Below are 19739 nucleotides of genomic sequence, written 5' to 3'. Positions count from 1 at the left end.
GTCTTATATAATTGTAAGAACATTCCTTAGTGTACCACTTTAAACACTGTAGATGATATTTATTACTTGACTATCAAAATGACACTAAATCCAGCTTATCGCATGCCTGGTCTCCTTGGCACAACTTTCATCAGCTAATAGAAACTGGAAATTTTAGACTTTTCTTTCTGTAATTTAGAAGGGGAGACTGTTGCTAAAATCTTACTTCCTAGCTCCACAATTGCATCCTCTGTAGAAACTACCAAGCTGTGGTGGGAGTGGTAAAGGAGGCCTGCTGGGCCAGCTCAGAGGAGTGGGAGGGGTTAGAGCACTGTTGACATGACACCTCTTCCTCTCCACCTGACCCGCTTCTTCCCAGTACCTTAACAACCCACATGTCCCACATTGTTGGTGTATCAGGCATAATGAGAACAAGAAATTGTAGCCTTCTTCCTTGATTCTGAGGCATTTGAACCATGAGATGCTTCATCCCACAACTAACACCATTCCCTGGGTCAGATTTCCTTCCCCTTAGCTTCCCAGAATCCTAAGGGTCCTCCCCTAGTGTTGTGCATTGCCACGTAAAACCTGCATGGCAATAGGAGAAAGTAAAGAATTCCAGATCCATCACTACTATGGATTAGTGACCAAGGAAAACTACAGAATGTGAGCACATACAAGGGAATGTAGAGTGTCACTAAGCTATGGCAGGTTTAAGGGCAAGGATGGCTATCCAGGAGAACCATGGGAAGAAGAATATAGCCATCGTGGGTTTCAAGGGTTTCTGAGTACAGCTCTTTGCTCCTTAAGTTAGGTGCACAGCTGGTCACCCCAGTTCACTCTGGGGATCTACTTTTTTTAGGTCAAATCACCTGCAACTACCATCATTGAGCCACAGGGTGGTGGTAGTTGTTTTCCTCAATTATAATTCTGAGATGATGGCTGACAGGAACATTGTGATTTCAGGGCAAAGACGGCACTGCAGCAGTACCTGGCATGATGGGAGCGCCGGACACCTGTGAGCATCCACGTCCTTGTTTAAGGAAGTACAGGAACTAGCCTCAATTGATTCCTTCTATTTGCACAAGTCACCTTGGACTGCAGGGAGCTGTTTTGCAAAAGCAATTTAGTAGGCTTAGATCTCAAATTCATCTTGAGAACATTTTTTTGAGGTAGTAATTTCCTCAGAGGACTATTGTGTTTTGTTTTGGTTTTTTTCTGAGCTACCTGAACTCTTTATTAGAACAATCAATCATTTTTCCTTTGGACCTACAATTTTTTGCCTATGCTGCAGCCACTTTGTGAGTGAGAATGAGTGTGTGTGTGTGTGTGCGCACACGTGCACTCGCGTGCTCGTGTGTGGGTCAGAATGAGTGGATGTGTGGGTGAGGGATACCTCAGATTTTTCTTTTCTTATTTTGTGTGAAAATCTCTTTTCTACAGATTTTCCAGGGTTTAAGCATTGCTTGCTGTATAAAACAAAAAACAAAAAAAACTTTACTGAATTATATACAGTTTGAATGAAATGTTATTTTAAAAACAAAACAATTGTTTAGTGTTCCATAAAGGTTATGTTGAATTTTGGTCAGATGAATATTTGTAAGTAAAAAAATATATGCATTTCTGAACCTCAACTTACATAGACTTTCTTTATAAAAACAAAAACAAAAAAAGAAAAAAGTTGGCTATAATTGGCCTGAATAACAGGCACTATACATGGTGCTCTGCAAATGAGTAAGCTAGCGTCTTACTGCCATCAATGTTAGCAGGTCCCAAGCCGCCTTTCAGCCTAATTTATAAGTTCTCAGGCTTCCAAGTCAGAAGGACAGAGCAGAGTGGAGTGAAGTAAGTGACAGATTCACAGTAGGGTTTTTAAAACATCAAAGGGAAATAGAACTACTGATCGTGAAAGCCAGTGACCTCCCTTGATAGGGGATGAAGAGCCTCCCAACTGCCCTAAATTCTGTCACTGGTGTGGCAGTATCTGGCAGGACTTAGCACCAGGTGTAGAACATTATTCTCAAGCTAAAAGTAGGTCGTCACTTCTTGGAAACAAAGTCAGATCACTTTGTGCTTCCTGAAACAGCATATATCACTGTGAAACTAAAGAGTGTTCTACAGACACTTCTGTGGAAAGGAACAAGAACAGCCTAGTCCAGAAAGCAGTCTTCTCTTAGCTGTCACACTAGTAGCTCAGGGTTGCTAGTTGGTGTGCTTTTGTAAAATGAGACCTGAGATCTTCTCCTGCAGGAAGCTAAGAGCACTCGGGTTGAGAGACGAGAAGGGAATCTGCCCAGGATGACTGAGGATGACATCTTTTTACAGCGAGTACTACTTAGTCCTTCTGCAGCCCTTAGCTCAGCACCAGCTCCGACTTCTGGGTCAGCTTCAAGGTGAATTCAACAGAGGTTGCTCTTGACTGAAGGTAGAACCAGCCTTTTCCCTTTGCTAGAAGGAGGTCAAAGGCATCGCGGCCAGGATGTGAGGTCTGCGGTCCAGAAGCTTGCGGGTGAGTGTGTGCCACTGATGGGGCCCCACGCCCACCCACCAGCCACTCCCTGTGGGGCTGCTCAGATCGAAGCTGCCCTGTCACCAACCTGCACCTTCCTTGGAAGATTTCAATATGATTGATTGCAAATGAATGTTTCTTAGATGTATTTAATGCAATGTTTCCGGTTCTCCACATGGCCACTCAAGACTCAAACACATGAGATTTCTAAGTTGTTACTTTTTTCAGAACATCACTGATTTCCTATCACAACAGGAACTTGGGTTTTGTGCAGATATCAAAGTGCTAATGCAAGAGACCAATTTAAAGAAAACCTAATTTATTGGGAATAAAGCCTTATTTAGGGCCCATTTGTTGTCATTTTTAGTACTGAGAAAATATCCTTGGTTGGCATTTGTAACACAAAACACTATAGTGTTGGTATTAAAATGTACCAGGTAAATATGAGGAAACCAATAATGAATTGCTGAGACAATCTTGAACCCAGATAGCATAGAGAGCTGAAGGCCCAAGGAAATGACATTCTCACACTCCAACTCTGCAATCTTGCCTGTGGGTATACACAATGGTTAAATAAAAAGTGCTTTACAATAAGTAACTTTTCTGATTTGAATGAAGGGAAATGTATTTATTAAAACAAAGCTATTTGCTGCTTTACGCAGGTGCAGTGTTCAGTCAGCAAGGAAGTGGGAAGAATGGGACATGGTCTTGTGTCTACACCCAAGTTCTTAACTAAGCTTCTCGCTCTCTTTAATACTGCATTCTGTTCTTCTTTTTGTGCCCTGATTGTAACCCAAAATTTATGAACTAGAAAAGAATGTCCAATTTAATAAGTTGCATTTTTTTTTCCTTAAGCACTTTATTCAGAACAATACATGTTCTTCTGGTAGTGTTTGGATAATATGATTTTAACACATGCTAATAAAAGCCAAGAAAAATCATAGCAACTTCTAAAAAGGAGTCTGTTTTCCAAATGTCTGGACATTAGGAAACATTAGAAGATGATGTGGACCGACTTTTGGAACCTGTGATTCTTGGTGAGTAAAGGGCTGGGAAGTGCCTTTGATTCAGACATGTGCAGCAGTCTGGAGACCCCACTCTACCTGGTCTCCTGATGGCCAGCAGACTCTTATAGGTGACCACTCCCAATCACGAAGACACCCTCCCTGCCAGTGTTGGGTCCTCCACTGCCACCACCTGCTGGACACACGCCCAAAGTTTGGCAGTTTACCAGCTGCGTGGTGCCCAGCAGCCACCAGGCATGGGGTGGGAGAACAGTGAGGTGGCTGTGTAGGAGGGAATCCTAGTGGAGAAGAGCTGTGTGGGAACCCAACGAGAGACCAGGAAAGTAGGAGGAAAGCCAGGCAGGCCCCCTTTTCTATAATTGCCATGGGACACTGGAAGTGAGGGCTAGAAAGGAAGAGAGCAAAGGGACATCCCACCCCAGTTCCTGATGGAAGGCTGACAGAAAGGGTTCTAAACACCTTGTCACCTGGAGTAGGGACTGGTGCTGCCCCAATCTGTCCCGTGCACTGACCTTCCCTGATCATTGAACAGGGAGGCACATGTTTCCTGCATGAGGGAAGTTTCTGTCCAGTACCTGGCCTCAGGGAAACCTGTGGGAACCCTCCAAGGGCCACGGAGTCAACTACTGAACCATTTCTGCAGCTCCCAGCATTGGTCTTGTTGGGCATCCAGCTCTCTCCCTGGAGGATGGGCCAGAGCCAGTGCTTAGAGTTGAGTCCACCTTAGACTTAGTATGGTTGGGCCTGCCCTCCTCTCCTCAAGCACTTGCGCCTAGGGGATGAGGCCAAAAAGCCCAAATACACCTGTTCAAAAGCAGCTTCTGGCAGGAAGCCAGGCCCAGCCAGCATCTCCACCAAGGAGTACTGTCCCCTTGAGAGTAGAATGGTCTTATAGCCACTCTCAGGAGCCCCCACCCTGTCCCCCTTTCTTATGCACTCTTAGAAAAGGCGTGTCCTACAATGCTGAAGCCACAGCACCCCTGTGCCCCCAGCAATGGGAGGAAGGAACTGGTCACCACCTTTCCCACTCTGATCATCTCACCTAGTGCTTCTCCTGCTTTTCCCCTGCCTGGCCCTGACCTTCTTAGCTGTTTTCTGGGAGTGTTTAAAGATCCCTCTCACTGACACCAGCACTTCTCACCCTGAGTCTCTGTTCCCTCACCTACTCTTCCAGTCTCTCCTGCTTTTCAGAGGCCCTGATTGCTGCTTCTCTCATCTCACCAGTGATGAGAGATTCTTGACTTCCTGGTTTCTCTGGGGAGATCAGATAGCTATCAGCTCATTCTGAGCCACATTGATACCCATGGTATGGAAGCCGGGATGTAGGGCTCTCGTACTCCCAAGTCCTTTGTCAGCTCTGACATGGCCCAGACTTGAGCCTATGCTCAAGGGAGGAGCACAGCCCTGTAGTGAGCTGTGTGCCCAGGGCTCTGGAACAGTGGATCCCCTTTCCTGACAGCTCTGCTGAGCTCGTTGTTTCATGCAGGGGCCCAGTTCAGTTGCTGATTTGCACTGGGGGCTTGCACATCTCCATTCAGAGGCAGCACAAGGTCATGGGAAAAGCAGTGACTTTCAACACTAGGGCCCATCCAGTGTCAGAGGCCTTAGTTCTTCAGGCCAGACTCATCCTTTTCTCCCCAGAACCAGCACAGACTCAGCACTTAGGTGACAGAAAATGTAATGCCCCCATGAAGAGCCGTCTTCTGACAGCCAACTGCCCATGTAAAGGACTTCTTCCAGTCGTAAGAGTGGACTCCTCTGGAGAAAACCCACAAATGAGGAGATTGCTGGCATTTTCCTCCTGGTTTGAAAGGACAGAGTAGCCTGGGCCTGGTGAACTTAAAACAGCACGAGAACAAAATGGTAAGAGGGAGTGGCAGTGCATGGGACTACTCACTGGAAACCCCATACTTTTTACTGCATCCCTCAAAGGAAGAGCCCTGCAGAGAGCAAAACCAGGCAATTCAGTGGACACTGAAGGCAACCTGGCCCCCAAATGAGAAGCCAAAGAAATGGGGGAAAGGGGTAACGAGAAATTTGGATGAACCCTGGTTCCACATGTACTTCCAAGTATTGCTGTGCGAACGTGCCCTGATGCAGGGAGAGCCTCGAGCGGGCAGATCTGGCAGCACTGAGTGGCTGGGCATGACGTGGGCAGGAAGCAGGCGGCCACGCTGAAAGCCAGTTGCCACCTGACCTCACGTTGGGATGCTGTCTTTTGTCACACCCAGTCTTACTGCACTGCTTTTAAGTTCATAGTTACTAAGTTAGGATCTAAAATGGTTTAACCATAGAGTAGGTTTATGGTTGGGAAGACACTGCCCCTCCCGTGGCTCAGTATCCTCTGAGATGACACCAGAGTACAATAACGGATGCCTGTTTTGTTTTTTTTTTTTTTAAACCTGATGACTGGGGATGTGGGGAGTGTTCTGTACACTGTTTAATAAAGAGAAAGTACATGGTGTTGTTTTTATTTTCCACAAAGACAGGTAAACCAAGGAAGTACTGGTGCTATTCTGAGTTTCCTTCCAGGCAGGCTCCAGTGCACTGACATCTCATCTTGTGACCCTGTGGCCTTGCCCTTGGTCACATGCTCAGAAGAGCAGCACAGCATCTTAGTCCATGTCCTCAGGGACTCAGAGCACCTCCATGGGGCCTGCTGCTCCTTGGGTTTCAGTGCCTGTGGGATGACAGATGTTCTGCAGGACTTGGGAACCCAGTCCTGCCCTACCCGCCATCCACAAAGAAACAGAAAAAGGAATAACTACCACATCATTGGGAATCAAGCTAGGTGTCAGCTGAGAGGGTCAGCAAAGGGGTCCTAATATGTGTAAAAATTAAAAGAATTAGGAGAATGAGTAACATCTGTTGAGTACTTACACTATGTTACCAAGCTAAGCTTTACATCCTGTCTCCACCATAGATCTGTGGAGGGTACTATGAAGTTACTGGTTTGGGGTTATAATGGGCAAATCATTCTCTCTCCATCTCACAGATAAAGAAACTGAGGCCCAGAAAAGGTAAGGAACTTTCCAGAAGTTATTTAGCTGGTGAATAGTAGAGCCAGGATTTAACCACAGTATCATTGTGTCCTGAACTTTTGTCCCCTGCTCCCATGCTTTCTTAGCAGAAGTGCTGGGTAGGCGAAGGCACGTGCTGCTCCCCAGAACTGAGGTGTGACACATCAATACAAATGGGCAGAGCAGCAGCACTCCAACCAGGCCACTTCTGGAATTGTCCCCTTTGTTCATTATCAACGGGCCAGAGTGAGACTTGACATCTTCCAACATTCTCCTGAGCACCCCAGTGAGTTCACCCTCCTCTTGGTCCTGAGTGACACCTGCATGCCTTCAGCCATCCCCCAGGTGGATGAAGATGTCCCATGACTGTGGGCTCACAGGCCATCCCAGGCCAGGTCCTCAGGAAAGCTGGCCCCAGCAGGGAGTGACTGGAGAACAACATGGCACTTGGATGTGGCTTGGGTCTTTGATCCACACACAACCACACTTCCCAGGATGACCAGACTCTAGACTCCAAGGTGCATTCAGCATGTTCCTTGGCTGCCAGTGGAAATAGCTACCTCATAGGTCAGCGGCAAAGACTCAACAAGGGCCAGTGCAGGTAAGCACCTGCCCACCTTACCTTGCCCCTGTCCACCTGTTCTGATGTGGCTGGATTTGAGATCTTGAGACTATGAGCAGAGCAAACATTTAGGCAAATACCTTGGTTCACCCCCAAACATTTGGACACACAAAGATTATTGCACATAAGATCTGCGTGCAGCCTACTCCCAAGAATGACCCTCATGTCCTTTGGTTTTCCCCAGAATATTCATCTGGATATTCCCAGCTCCTTCCATCTCACCCGGGCTCAATGCAGACTTGTAACTGAAGTGAGAACAGTGCTGGTCGATCCCTCCACTGGTGGCGTGGGCTGTCACGGGCACTCTGGACCCTGTGGGGTTCTCACCCAGATTTGGAGGTGGTGGTGACCCAGGCCACATTTCCAGAGGCTGAGTTCTCCTCATGGAGGAGATGACCAGAGCTCTCACCACAACGGGCTCCAGAAAGAGGGCCCTTCCCTGCAGCTCCTGCTTCTCAGTCCACTAGGGGATTCAGGAAGGAGGGTACAGAGCACAGAGGACAGAGAGAGCAACACCGGGCTCTGCAGGAGATTTCACCAAGTTAGTAAGACTTTCCCAGTGGTTTTCACAGAGAAATACAAGATGCCTTCACAGTGAAAACAAAACTCCAAAATAAACCAAATATGTAGTGAGGTATAAAAAGGCAACACTTTCTCTATGAAAACAAAAGTTTAATATTTATACCCAAGTTACCTGGTGACCCATATTTTCAGAACAGAACATTTTTGGATTCGTTACCAAATGATTATCAGTCCCGCACACACTCAAGCACTTAGTCACAAACTCCTATTCACCTCTGACAGAAAGACCAAGTCTGCCTTGATGACTTACCCTGAGAGGCCTCTAGGTCTCCGTGTGAGAACTTGACACTGGGGAAGAGCAGTGCCAGCTCTCTGCTGGCATCTTCTCGGTCCCGGCTCCCGTGGACAGCATTGAAGGGCACTTCTGTGCCATACAGAGCCCGGAGACTGGGAACATTGGCAAAAAGCAAAAGAAACATTTGCTTCACTTGAAAAGAAATGTCTTGCTTTCTGGCAACATGATTACCAGCTCCCAATTGGCACTCTGCACTTCTCTGAAATTGCTTTCTTGTGGAGATACCAAGAACAATAGCAAAGGCAGCAGGAGCTGGCAACCACCTGGTCATAGCAGTGGTCCGGGCCCAAGACCCGGTGTTTTACGTACAGAATCCCCTTGCATTTCCCACAGCCCTCAGAGGGACACCCTGGGACTTCCATCGTAGACAGGTGTGCGTAATGGTGTAAGCACTGGAGCCGCCATGTTGTCAGGACTACCACCAAGGGGCAGGGTCTTAAGTGCTTGAAACTATTCAGCTGGGACTTCCTGTGTGTCAGGCAGTGCTCTAAATGCCTTTGTTCCCTAGTGATGGTTATGTTACATATGAGAGAACTGAGGCTCAGAAAGGACTTGCTTGAGTGACACCCTTGGCTTCTTGCCAAGCTCCTTTCTGTTGTCTGGTTCTCTCAGCTTCGATGGCTAAGATGTGGATTTGGCATTGGTGACACACAGGGCCAAGGAGAATACCAAGTCAACTCAGGGCAGTGTGCTAGACAGGGCACTTGACTCCAGGGGACCTCAGGACACACTGGGTGGAGAGTGGGGTTGAAGGGGCTGTACCTATAATGCAGTTTCTCTAGCCACACTGCAGTCTCTGGCTTGACGGGCCCCAGAATCTATTATTCTGGAAGCACATTGTGGGACCCTCTGACTAAAGAGAGACTAGTGACCAAGGACCAAATCTAGCTGTAAACTTCAGAAGAGGGTAGAGGAGGGGAGGAGGCAGCTCACAGTGGGTGCTTAGCAAAGACGGGTCACTGGCAGAAGGGGAGGGCATGGAGGTCCCCCCAAATATATAACTTTAAGTGTGTCCTGGTCAACAGCCTTGGTTACCCACAGTTTTGCACTGAATACCAAGTGGGATAGAGGTTTGAGATGGATGGAAGGACATAGCTGGTGACATCACCTTTCAGGCTGCTCTCTCCTGGCCACATTGGGGTCACAGGGCCCCATGAGGTTTCGCCAGGCAGTGATCACATCCTCGCTGCCCTTGGTCCTGGTGAGGATCAGGAGATGGCTTGGTCCACTGCACATGTGATGTACCAGCTTTTCAAATGCCTCCTGGGCACAGGGAAGAAAACTGTGACCTGGGGCAGGGGCTACTGGGGCCTGAAGAGGGGCAGCAAACCCATCCTGCCCACAGGATGAGGGAGTCAGTGAGCAGCCTTGCCACCCCACTGTGTGCCTGTGCATACTCAGCCACTTCCTGGCCACCTCTGCCCGCTGTGGAGGGGCTGGGGGAGGATGGTGGTGTGACCTCCCACCCCCCAGAGAACCCAGAAAGATGAGACTTGAAGTCTTTATATACGGAAATCATGTGTGGATGCTGCAGAGCCAAGGGGTGGGATATAGTAAGTTTTTTTGTTTTGAGATGCTTCAAACCCTTCTTCAAATAACAAAACTCTGGCTTTTATTTGGGGAATAGCTCTTTTCCATTTCATTGGGTCCTAGTTTGACAACCATGTTGCTTAGCACCCCCAGCACACCTCTAACCTGAGAGGTGGGGCTGTGACCCCTACTAGTGCAACCAGACTCCCAGGGGCAAGTCCTAAAGAGAAGCAAATGGCGAGCAGACGGATCTGGGTTGTCTTAAATGGCACATGTAAGGCTTTGGCCTCTGAGCTCCCTTGGTTCCTCTTCTCTCCAAGCACTTCTTGTTAAAACACTTCCTTCAATATTCTTTCTAACTCTGCGAGTTACAGAGTACCCTTCTAGTAAATTCTTTTTCATTACTTAGTGTCAAAATCTTTTCCTTGCAACCCTTGAACTTTATCTGATAGAGGCTATGACCATGATTCTGAGAGCAAATTCATGACCCACTTGCTGTTCATATTCTTGTTCTTCATAATATTCTATCTTCTCCCAAACTACTATCGATCTGTAAGCACAATGTTGGAGGAAGAGAGAGAGTGGTAAGCACATGGAAGCATATGAGCTGACCTCTCCTGCTTTGCGTTGGTAGAAAAGCCGCATTTCTGCCTCTGTCATGGTTCTCTCTTCATTTATTAGAATGTCAAACCCGGCTTCTTGGATCTATAGAATATATGTAAGTATTCTTGAAGGGTAAATCAAGTCCAAATGTGCATTTAAATTACTTGAAATGTAAAAAATAAAGACAGGCAACATCAAAAGCAGTGGGGACCCTCATTCCCCCAGCATCTGTCCCAAGCAGATTTAATATTTTCATTTGCTTGAATAGAGTTTGAGTTCCAACCCTATAGAAGCTTCCTTTGCACAGCAGGATGCCACTGCCTGCTGCCCCACCCCTACGCATCCAGCAGAGGAAGGGAGGACGGCCCGTGCACACCGTGTGTTTCTCTTTTACCTTCATAATAATCTCATCAGTCTTCCCGTGGCCCACTGCATCTGGTTTAATGATTGCCAAGGTACACGTCTCCTGTGGTGACACTGAAATAAGCCAGGGGATGGTGCTGTCAGAATTTGGTGTTTGAGGCACTAGGAGGCCACTTGAAGACAGTGCAGCCTCTACACAAGATTCCACTGCACCCTGTGCCAGGCCGGGGCGTGAGCTCCTGGGTTCTCTGCCTGGCCTCTTAGCTTGCCCCTGCAGACCCAGACTCTAGTGGACACACTCGACTGGCTCCACAATCCAATGCGGCCAGGCTGTGATGGACAGTACTTGGTCCCTGGGTCAGGAGACACACAGGGAAGAAGTTGCTGAGAAATTGGGAACAGAAAGGAAGGCAGAGACGAGTCCATGAGGTGGCCTGGGAGCAGGGTTGGGCAGGGTTGCTGGAGCAGAGGCAACACAGGCCCAGAAGTCCTCCTCCCTTCCCATCGCCTCCTTATGATCCGTAGCCTCTAACTGCTGTCTGCCATGTTCTTCTCCCACTCTGCTGGCTCCTCAGTCTCTGCTTCCTTTCACCTTTCCTGCCATGTGGCCAGTATGGCTGCCCCAAGTCCTGAATCAACATGACTTTTCAGCTCCAGCACATGCTATCACACTGCAGCTTCAGTCCTCTCCTCGTTCACGTTCTCCTGAGAGAAGGCCAGTGCTCCAGAATGAGCTCGTTGTGAGCCAAAGCACCACCCAGATCTCACTGGCCAGTCCATGGTTGGCTGCCCTTGGGTCAGTGTCCACCTGTCCAAACAGCTGTGGCCATGAGGGAGAAGAGAGTCCACTGCTTAGGCCCAGGCTCTGGGCAGGTCTATAAGGAAACCAGATGTCCAGGAGCCCATCTCCATCGCACTTCTGCTTACATGAACTTGGCCTTGGTGTATTACCTGCACACGCCACAGAATCGGCATTCTCCCATCATCTATTTTCTGTTTCTCAGCTTTTCTATTGGTTGTGTTGCAGTGAAACAAAACAGTATCTACCTATGAGGAGGATCCTGTGTTCTGAAAATCTGAATGAGATGCTGAAAAGGTATATGCTGTGGGCCCAGTGTTAAAGGCTTGGTCCCAGCCTGTGACAGTTGGTCAATGGTGGAACCTTCATGAGGGGGTCACTGGAGGCATGACCTTAAATGGTGTACCCAGCCCCTCCCACCCTGTGCTGTCACCACAGGCCCACAGGCAATAGGCCAACCAGTCATGAACTGAAACCTCAAAACTGTGAGCAAAATAAATGTTTCACCTTTATAAATTGATTATTTCAGGTATTTGTTATAGTGACAGAAACCTGACTAACAATAGCAATCATTTTAAGCAATCAAACCTGTCAGTCTTCCTGGGATTACCAATATGCTATAAGCACTTAAGACTCTTGTAAAAGTTCCATTGTAAATTGGCTGATTCACAAGACCACTGGAGGGTAGAGAAGAGGCCCAAGCAGGGGCCTGGAGAGCTCAATGAAGAAGACGCTGAGGAGAGGCCTGGGAGGCGAAGGAGAAGAGGAGTCATGATACCTCGGAACCCAAGAGGAGGAAGGTTTTGAGAAGATGATGCTATGAACATCATCCTGTTCGGCAGGGAGATCCCACGGAATACGGAGGTCACAGTGCCCCCTGCAGCATCCTTGCAGGAAGCAGTGGGTACAGACCCAGACTGCAGCAGGTCTGGCACAGGTGGAGGGTCAGGGTGGCGCCAAGCTTGTGGATGAGGTTCAGGAAGCTTGGCTGTAAAGGAGAGAAGGCTCGGGACCAGGGCAAGGTTTTGTGTGGTTTTCTAGGTGGGAGAGACTTGAGTAGGGAGGAAGTCATGGAGGAAGAAAGAAAGAGGAGACAATGCAAAAAGGAGCGATGAATGTGTCTCACAGGAGTAAATGGCTGACTTACTTTCTTCACTTGAAGTTTTCTTGCTTTCCTAAGCCACAACTCCTTCCCTGTTGGAACCCAACTCAAACAGCCTTATTTTTAAAACAAACAGAAACACTTAAAAACAGCCTCTCTACTTCTTGCAATAATAATTTTAAAACCTGCTTCTGTTATCATCTCAGTTCCTGAACTTAATCCTGGTTCCCCTGGTGCCTCAGTTGCCACCAAGAGATGGCTTCCCAGCAGCGGTCCCACTTCCAGCTGTCTGCACTGGCAGGTCAGTTATCCTCTCTTAGTAGGTTCAGGAAGAGCGGCAATGCCTGTGGCAATGAGGGAAGGGGCATAGAGCTGTGCAGAGAGAAGGTTTTCTGGTGTTTGAGAAAGAGTGATAAAGGAACTTGAACTTTCCAGCTCAGATCAGGACTAAGGAAATATCAGCATCGTCGCTTTGCATGACCAATTCTTCTACCCCCACATAGAGCTTAATAGAGGCCCAGTGATTGCCATGAAATTTATGCTTGTTATATTTGAACATGATCAGAAAGCTGTGAAAAGTAGCCAAGATACTTTTATAGGGCAGAAAGGGGATTTGACTACAGTACATTTGAAGTCAGGTGACTGGAGACACTTCATGGTCAATCTTGTCAGAGTTCAGATTGCTCAATGACCTGATGACTCACATCAGTCTGAACCTGCTTTGCCTTTTGCCTGGCTCATTGGTTCTGCACTCACCCACGTCCTCATCTTCACCAACGTCTTTTTCACGGGGAAAACATTCATCTTCATCAGAAAGAGACTCATCTTTAATCTAATACAAATTGGTCAGGAACAGAAGTAGTTAGCCAATTAAAATTACCCCTAAGACCTTCAAAACCCTGCAGAAACAACAAAAAGTAAAGATACAAAATGTGGAACAAACGGCAAGGGCAAGATGATGAAAGTCCTGGCAACTCGACAAGATCCTTTGTAGAGGCTGGGTGATGGGACACAAGAGAGGAAAGAGAAATTCAAGCTGATCTTAAATTTTAGAGTCTGCCTCTTTTCACAAGCATTAAGTAGAGACTGAGGAAAAATAGAGAGTTGGCAAGAAGACAGACAAGGAATTAAAATGCAAGTAAATAATAAGTGATAGACTACACAGTGCAGAGAGGTAAAGGGATAGACCATTTTTCCCCAGAAGAGGCATGTACAAATGGAAGCATTTGCAGCTTTCTTTCTTTTTTTTTTTTTTTTTTAATTTATGAACAAATTTATTTAGCTCACATGCAGCTTTCTTTCTTAAAGAAAAATTTTTGGAGAAGAAATACGACTTGATTTCTAATCCATTCTATTTAAAAGGGCTTTGCTAATTGGAATTAAATATGAAAACTTGAGCAGTTAACAGGGTTGAGGTGTGTCTGGCAGATGTACCAGAAATACCTCTCTCTGCCTACAGTGTGTTGGTTTTCAAAGGCAGACAATTATTTGTGAAGAACTTGCAGTCAATATTCTTACAGAATAACCAAAATCACTAGCTATGCTGATCCTATTTCTTACAGTAATGACAGAGCTTGGTTTCTTAATTAATAAACCCTCTGCGATCACAAATAAAACCTTCATGAACATGAGTTTATGGGTCACCCAGAGACACTCTGCCCTGAGGCTGAGGGGAGACCCCCCCTTGTTATCATTTGGATAGGTAAATCCCAAAGGCCCATGAGTTGAAGGCTTGGTCCTCAGCTTGGTGCTATTGGAAGCTGGTGGAACCTATAAGTGGAGGAGCCTAGTGTGAGGTCTTAGGTCACTGGAGTGTGCCTAGAAGGAAGACTATGAGACAATATGGTCTCTTCTCTGCTTCCTGGTCTCCATGAAGTAAACAGTCTCCTCCATTGCACGTTTCCACCATAATATGCTACCTTACCACAGGTCCAAAGCAACAGGCCCAACTAAGTGACCATGGACTCTAAAACTGTGAGCCAAAATAGACCTTTTCACTTTTTAAGTTGATTATATCAGATATCTTGTTACAGTAACAGAAAGCTGACTAACACACCACTACTCAATTCTATAAGATTACTTTCCTTTCTGAATTAATTGTTAAGTGGAGGGTGAAAGGAAAATGAATAAAAGAAGTTAGAGGGTTTGGTAGAAGGGAACAACATTTAAAAGGCTTCAAAATGCAGATATATCACAGTGAGCATTGTGCACTCTCCTGGACCCTCAGGAACAGATCTAATGTGGGACATTCATGAAACTTTACTTTCCCAGCACCAAGAAAATCAGGTGCAGGTGTGGGTGGGGAGACTGCTGGCTTCCCCATACAAGCACACTTAAGTTTGTTGTTTGTGGAAGTGACCTCTGCTTACCACTTTTCGTTCTCTGCCTTCAGCTAGCACCTTCTTTTCAACCTCCAGTTGATCCAGGATGGTCTTCTGCAGCAGAGGGGCATTTGCTCCCCTGACGACAGCCACCAGTTCTCCTCCCTATAGTAAATCACACACCTCATGAGATCCTCTTCAACATGTTACTCACTTTCAACAGTGGGAGTGCTTAAGAGTATGCTCCAGATCAAAGTCCATCAACCCCAGGCCCACAGCCTCTACCATCCATTTCCAGAATGGGATATTCACTTCTGCTGCCACCTTCTGGGGCTCTTCCCACTAGGGTGCCCTCAGATCTGCTCTTAGTTCTAAGATGATGTCTCTCTAATCTCTACCTTCTACCTTGTGACTCTCCTTTCAAAGCTTCCTTCAGGGCAAATGAGAGTTAAAGGAGGAACAGTATAAAGAAGTTTGGGGTGACTTACACATAGCTTATTCTTTAACATTATTTATTGAGCACTTACTAAGCCAAGCACCCAGGCAGAGGCAAAGAACAGAAGCACTAAACTTGACAAGACATAGTCACTGAATGAATGAAGAGTGGAGTGATCATTCCAAATAGACAATTAGGATACAATAAGATAATTACTTTAATAGGGGAATTTTTAAGGTGTTTGGAACTTGGGGCAAGAATTCCCAATACTGGTGGCTGGAGTTGTGGCTCAGTGGTAGAGCACTTGCCTAGCACACGTGAGGCACTGGGTTTGATCCCCAGCACCACATAAAAAAACTAAATAAACAAAGGCATTGTGTCCCTCTACAACTAAGAACATTTCAAATTTTTTTCCACTAAAAAAAAAAAAAAAAAAAAAAAAAGCTCAACACTGGCTGAGGTAGTCAGGGAAGACTTCACGGTGGAGGTGGTGTTTAGGGTGAACCTGGATTTTCTACTTTCACTTCTCCAAAAGTCTCTATATGTAGTACCCAAAAGGAGTGAATCTGGAGAGAGAAGTTCATGTGAAGTGGGTCCCCCTTACACTTGCAGCCACCCCTTAGTGGCCCACCATAGGGCCGGAGACTGGCCTGTGTCCTGGTTATGGTTGATGCTTTCATCACCACAAGCCACTGTGATAATGAGCCTGCTGCACTTGAGCTCCCATGTCTGCTGCGGTCACAGCGAGTCCCTCTGAGTTCCCGCCAGTCCCTCCCTTCCCCGTCACGGTCCATGCTATCACTTCAGTCCCACCAAATGCTGAAGCTCAAATGTCTCATTACACATTTCCAACTTGGAGTCCTTGCAATGCTGAGGCCAGGAGGCTCAAGTTTCCCAAACTAACACACCTGGCCTGGCTGTCAGAAGCCCTGGGAGAGGAGAGCCCACTCTCTCTGAATGTGCAGCGAGGCGCTGGACCGGGGTGGGAGCAGCCTGTCATCCCATTTCCTCCAGGTATGGCAGGTGGTCTCAACCTGGGAAGCCAGTTCTGCGACGCCGGCCCTAAGGAGCATGGAGCTGGACCATGGATGTCCCACTCAGACACCCCCAAATAAGCTCTTCAGAACATGGTGCCATCTGATTTTCCTCAATGGTCTCTAACGTTTCTGACTTTGTGTAAATGTATCGTCACATTTTATGATTGAAAAGATGACTGCAGGGGCTGGGGAGATAGCTCAGTTGGTAGAGTGCTTGCCTTGTAAGCACAAGGCCCTGGGTTCGATCCCCAGCATGATTGCAGAGCGTGTCTGCCCCATAAGGAAGTATTCATAAAGTTCCCCTTTATGAACAGAGGACAGAACTCTTGAAACCCTGTGCTCTGAGAGTGAATCCACAGTCTAAAGGAGCTGAGGAGTGACTCATTCTTTCCCAAGCACAGCTGGTCAGGATGGCTACCCAGTCAACAGTGACCACCAGCGAGCTGTGGCCTGTCTCCTGGGGAGCAGGACCTGAAGGCCACTATCCTAAACAGGGTCAGGATGGTGTGCATTGCCAGGCCTTAGAGAGGGTATACATGTGGCCAACATAACAGGAACAGTCTAGGGGACACACCCAACAGCAGCATCACTTGTTTGGATCAGGAAGGTTACTTGTTGGCCTCCAGAGGGAATTAATGCTATTGAGATGCATCTATTTGAAAGCTAATGATCTGCAACCATCAAATAGTTCTGATTCTACAAATGTACTTACTGCATAAAACAGAAAGGTTGGCTCACACTTCCCTCGGTATTTTTCGAGGACATCAAGACAATCTGCCTCTGCCTAAAGAAAACAAACTGTCAGCAGGCACCCAGGTGCAGTGGGCGCAGGACCGTGGGAGCTCCACACCCCAGGACCAACCTCCCCAGGTGAAGCCCAACTTGCACTCCTGCTGCTCCTTCTAATCAGAACTGTCTGTCAACATACAGTAATTGTGGAAGCGTACTTCCTTGAAAAGTCTAGTGAGGAGGAAATAAGACTTTCTCCTCCTTCCACCCAGCTACTCCACAAGTCCAAGGAAACTCCACCATCTGATGTCCTTCTGCAGCCATGACTGGCAACAGCAGACATGAAAAATCCTCAGACACTGCCTCTGATGCCTGAAGAACCCACTGTATGAGTGGTGACAGATCCCTTGGGGGAGCCAATCAGCAACACCCTTGCTACAGAAGCACCAAGTCTGAGTCCCAAGGGAGGAAGTGGAGAGTCCAGGAAGTCCAACTTCCTGAGAGATCAATGTAAGTTCTATTATCTCCTGTCTTCGCTGTCTGTGAACCTTGAACCCATGCAGCATGTGAATTGTCTCCTGCACACTTCTCTGAAATTTATTTCCATTTCCACATAGGAAATAAAGCGAACATTTGCTAGAAGTTCCCCTTTGTGAAGCAAAGGTTGGAAATCTTGAAACGGGGTGCTCTGAAAGTAACATTTCAGTCAACCGTGTTCAGGAGACCAGGAGCATATGCATGAAGAGGAGGGACACGTACTCCTTGCTTTCACACAGCATGAAGAGACTGCCTGAGCCAAAGGGACGGCAGGGGTGGAGGGTAGGGATCTCTACATCTGGAGAACTTACAAGGCATCATGACTATGTCCACAAAAAATCCACAGCTGAATACCTTTCAGATCACTGAGAGAAACTGTTCATGCTTCCTGTTCCTTACTCTTTTAAATCTTCTAAAAAAAATTTAGTGTTTTTATGACTTTTTGCCGGGAGAGTGTCTTACTAATGCGAAGTGCAGAAGGTCCAGACCGACCTCGATCCTCAGCTTCTGGAAGAGGCTCGCCACAGGCTTGCAGGGGCCACACCAGGCTTGGTAGACGTCGACAACTGCGTGGAGCCCAGAAGCAGGGTCAGCAGGCACTGCCACCCTCCAGGCAGGCCCAGCCATTCCCGTACATTCTAATGCCCTCAAATCACGTCTGTTTGCAGGGACGGTTACTGGTGAAAGGGATTTTTTTTATCCCAGCAGACTGAACACACATGGAAACACAGCTGACCCTCATTCTTATGCATTTGGTATTCTGAATTCCAGGTATAATGAAGTAAGTACGGCAGAAGATGATGTTCTTAATGTGGCACTTTTATCTTATGGGTTTTTCAGGCCACATTCAGGGTCAGACCTGGCACAGAGTGACCCTCAGTGGGTCACTGATTTTGAACTGGACTGAAACCATGTATTCTAAAAGGACAGCTATGAAGGTTACTGGGGGTGACCAGCCAGCATATAATTGACTCACCTACTTGATAGTAAACACAGTTTTAAACTTTTCCCTAATTAATAAAAGCCACTTGCTTTGAGTAAAACAGTGTTTCATTTATTTTATAAAATCAATACTTTTCTCCTGGAAAATGAACCCGTTGAAGAGTGAGATGGGAACTTGGATTCCCTTATCTTTTCCTTGGATTTCCCTTGATCCTGATCTATAGAGGGTGTCAGGGCTGGGTATGGGGAACCCTTCTGATTGTTGCAAATCATGAGGCTTGGAGGGAAAGTGAGCAGGCTACACCAACTTGTGTGTAGGTAGGACCTGCCCAATCAGGAGGCAGCAGCAAGTTCTACACTGTCACTTACAGGAGGCCACATTGTAGAGAAGTGTTTGCCAGAAGCCTCACCACTTAGAGTCTGTGCCTAATCCACACAGGTGGGCCCCATTGAACAGCTACCATAGGGTCACAGGCAAATAGTCTAAAAATTGCTTATAATTTGTTAGGTCTGCCAGTTTTAATAGCATGCAATTTTTTTATTTTACTTTATGCAGATTCACACTTCCATACTTTCACATCGAGTGATTACTATTATTGCAGCAATATAAGTTATCATGACTAAAATTAAGCATAGACTCTGGTAGCACTGTATTAACCCCATTCTGTACTAGTCAGGGAAGGAAGGCTTTGCAGGGGGCGGGGGTGGGTACACCGGGCATTGTGGAAATGCTGGGCATGGATGGGTATAGAGGTATGCATGCTGCAAAGCATGGGCAGTCAGGCACAGGTAAAAGTTCAGGGGCCCTGGGCCACCTGCCCCACCAGACCTGCCTGGGCCTATGTGGTGGGAAATGGCAGCAGGAATCATTGGAGAAGTCTGAGATGTGACCTTGAGGAACTCCATCCTGATTTACTTGGCAATAAGGAAGGACCCACAGTCAGTTTTAGAGAGGAAAGGGAGCTAACTTTTCTTGAGCCAAATCAAACATCTGTACTTTTTCTCTCAAAAAAGCCCAGTGAGCTGAAAATCATCCCAAGATGGAGAGGAGGAGACTGAAGCTCACGGAGGTGAAGGAGCTGGCCTAAGGCAGGAGTTGCACACGGGGTGGTTTATAAACAACAGACAACTGTCTCTCACAGTTCTGGAGTCTAATATGACCAAGACCAAGCCTGGCAGCTTCAGTTGTCTAGTGAAAGCTGGTTCCTCTGGAAGAGAGGAACACCGTGTCCACATGTGTTGGAAGGTGAAGCACAAGGAGGACGAACTCCCTCCATCAAACCCTAATCCCACCTTGTGGACCCACCT

The 19739-nt window shown here is 47.0% G+C and overlaps 2 protein-coding genes across 20 annotated transcripts in view; one reads left to right on the top strand and one right to left on the bottom strand.

Annotated features, from left to right (window-relative positions):
* Armc8 (armadillo repeat containing 8) overlaps positions 1–1613 on the top strand; it is a 109232-nt gene extending 107619 nt beyond the window's left edge. For all 4 annotated transcript variants that reach the window (XM_047564709.1, XM_047564708.1, XM_047564707.1 and 1 more), the window contains one exon: positions 946–1613. In XM_047564709.1, coding sequence (XP_047420665.1) covers positions 946–979 — 34 coding nt within the window. In that variant the 3' untranslated portion in view covers positions 980–1613. The remainder of the gene's footprint in view (positions 1–945) is intronic.
* Nme9 (NME/NM23 family member 9) overlaps positions 1–19739 on the bottom strand; it is a 41366-nt gene that overhangs the window by 15243 nt on the left and 6384 nt on the right. For 2 of the 16 annotated variants that reach the window (XM_047564721.1, XM_047564723.1), the window contains exons 3-9: positions 17952–18055; positions 16936–17007; positions 14799–14915; positions 13186–13261; positions 10560–10642; positions 10175–10267; positions 7988–8124 (exon numbers count right to left, since the gene is read on the bottom strand). In XM_047564721.1, coding sequence (XP_047420677.1) covers positions 7988–8124; positions 10175–10267; positions 10560–10642; positions 13186–13261; positions 14799–14915; positions 16936–17007; positions 17952–18055 — 682 coding nt within the window. The other 14 variants (XR_007110251.1, XM_047564716.1, XR_007110249.1 and 11 more) reach the window with 14 other exon arrangements.

This window comes from Sciurus carolinensis, chromosome 9 (assembly GCF_902686445.1).
Source record: "Sciurus carolinensis chromosome 9, mSciCar1.2, whole genome shotgun sequence".
NCBI lineage: Eukaryota > Metazoa > Chordata > Mammalia > Rodentia > Sciuridae > Sciurus > Sciurus carolinensis.
This window is presented reverse-complemented; position numbering and strand designations above follow the sequence as displayed.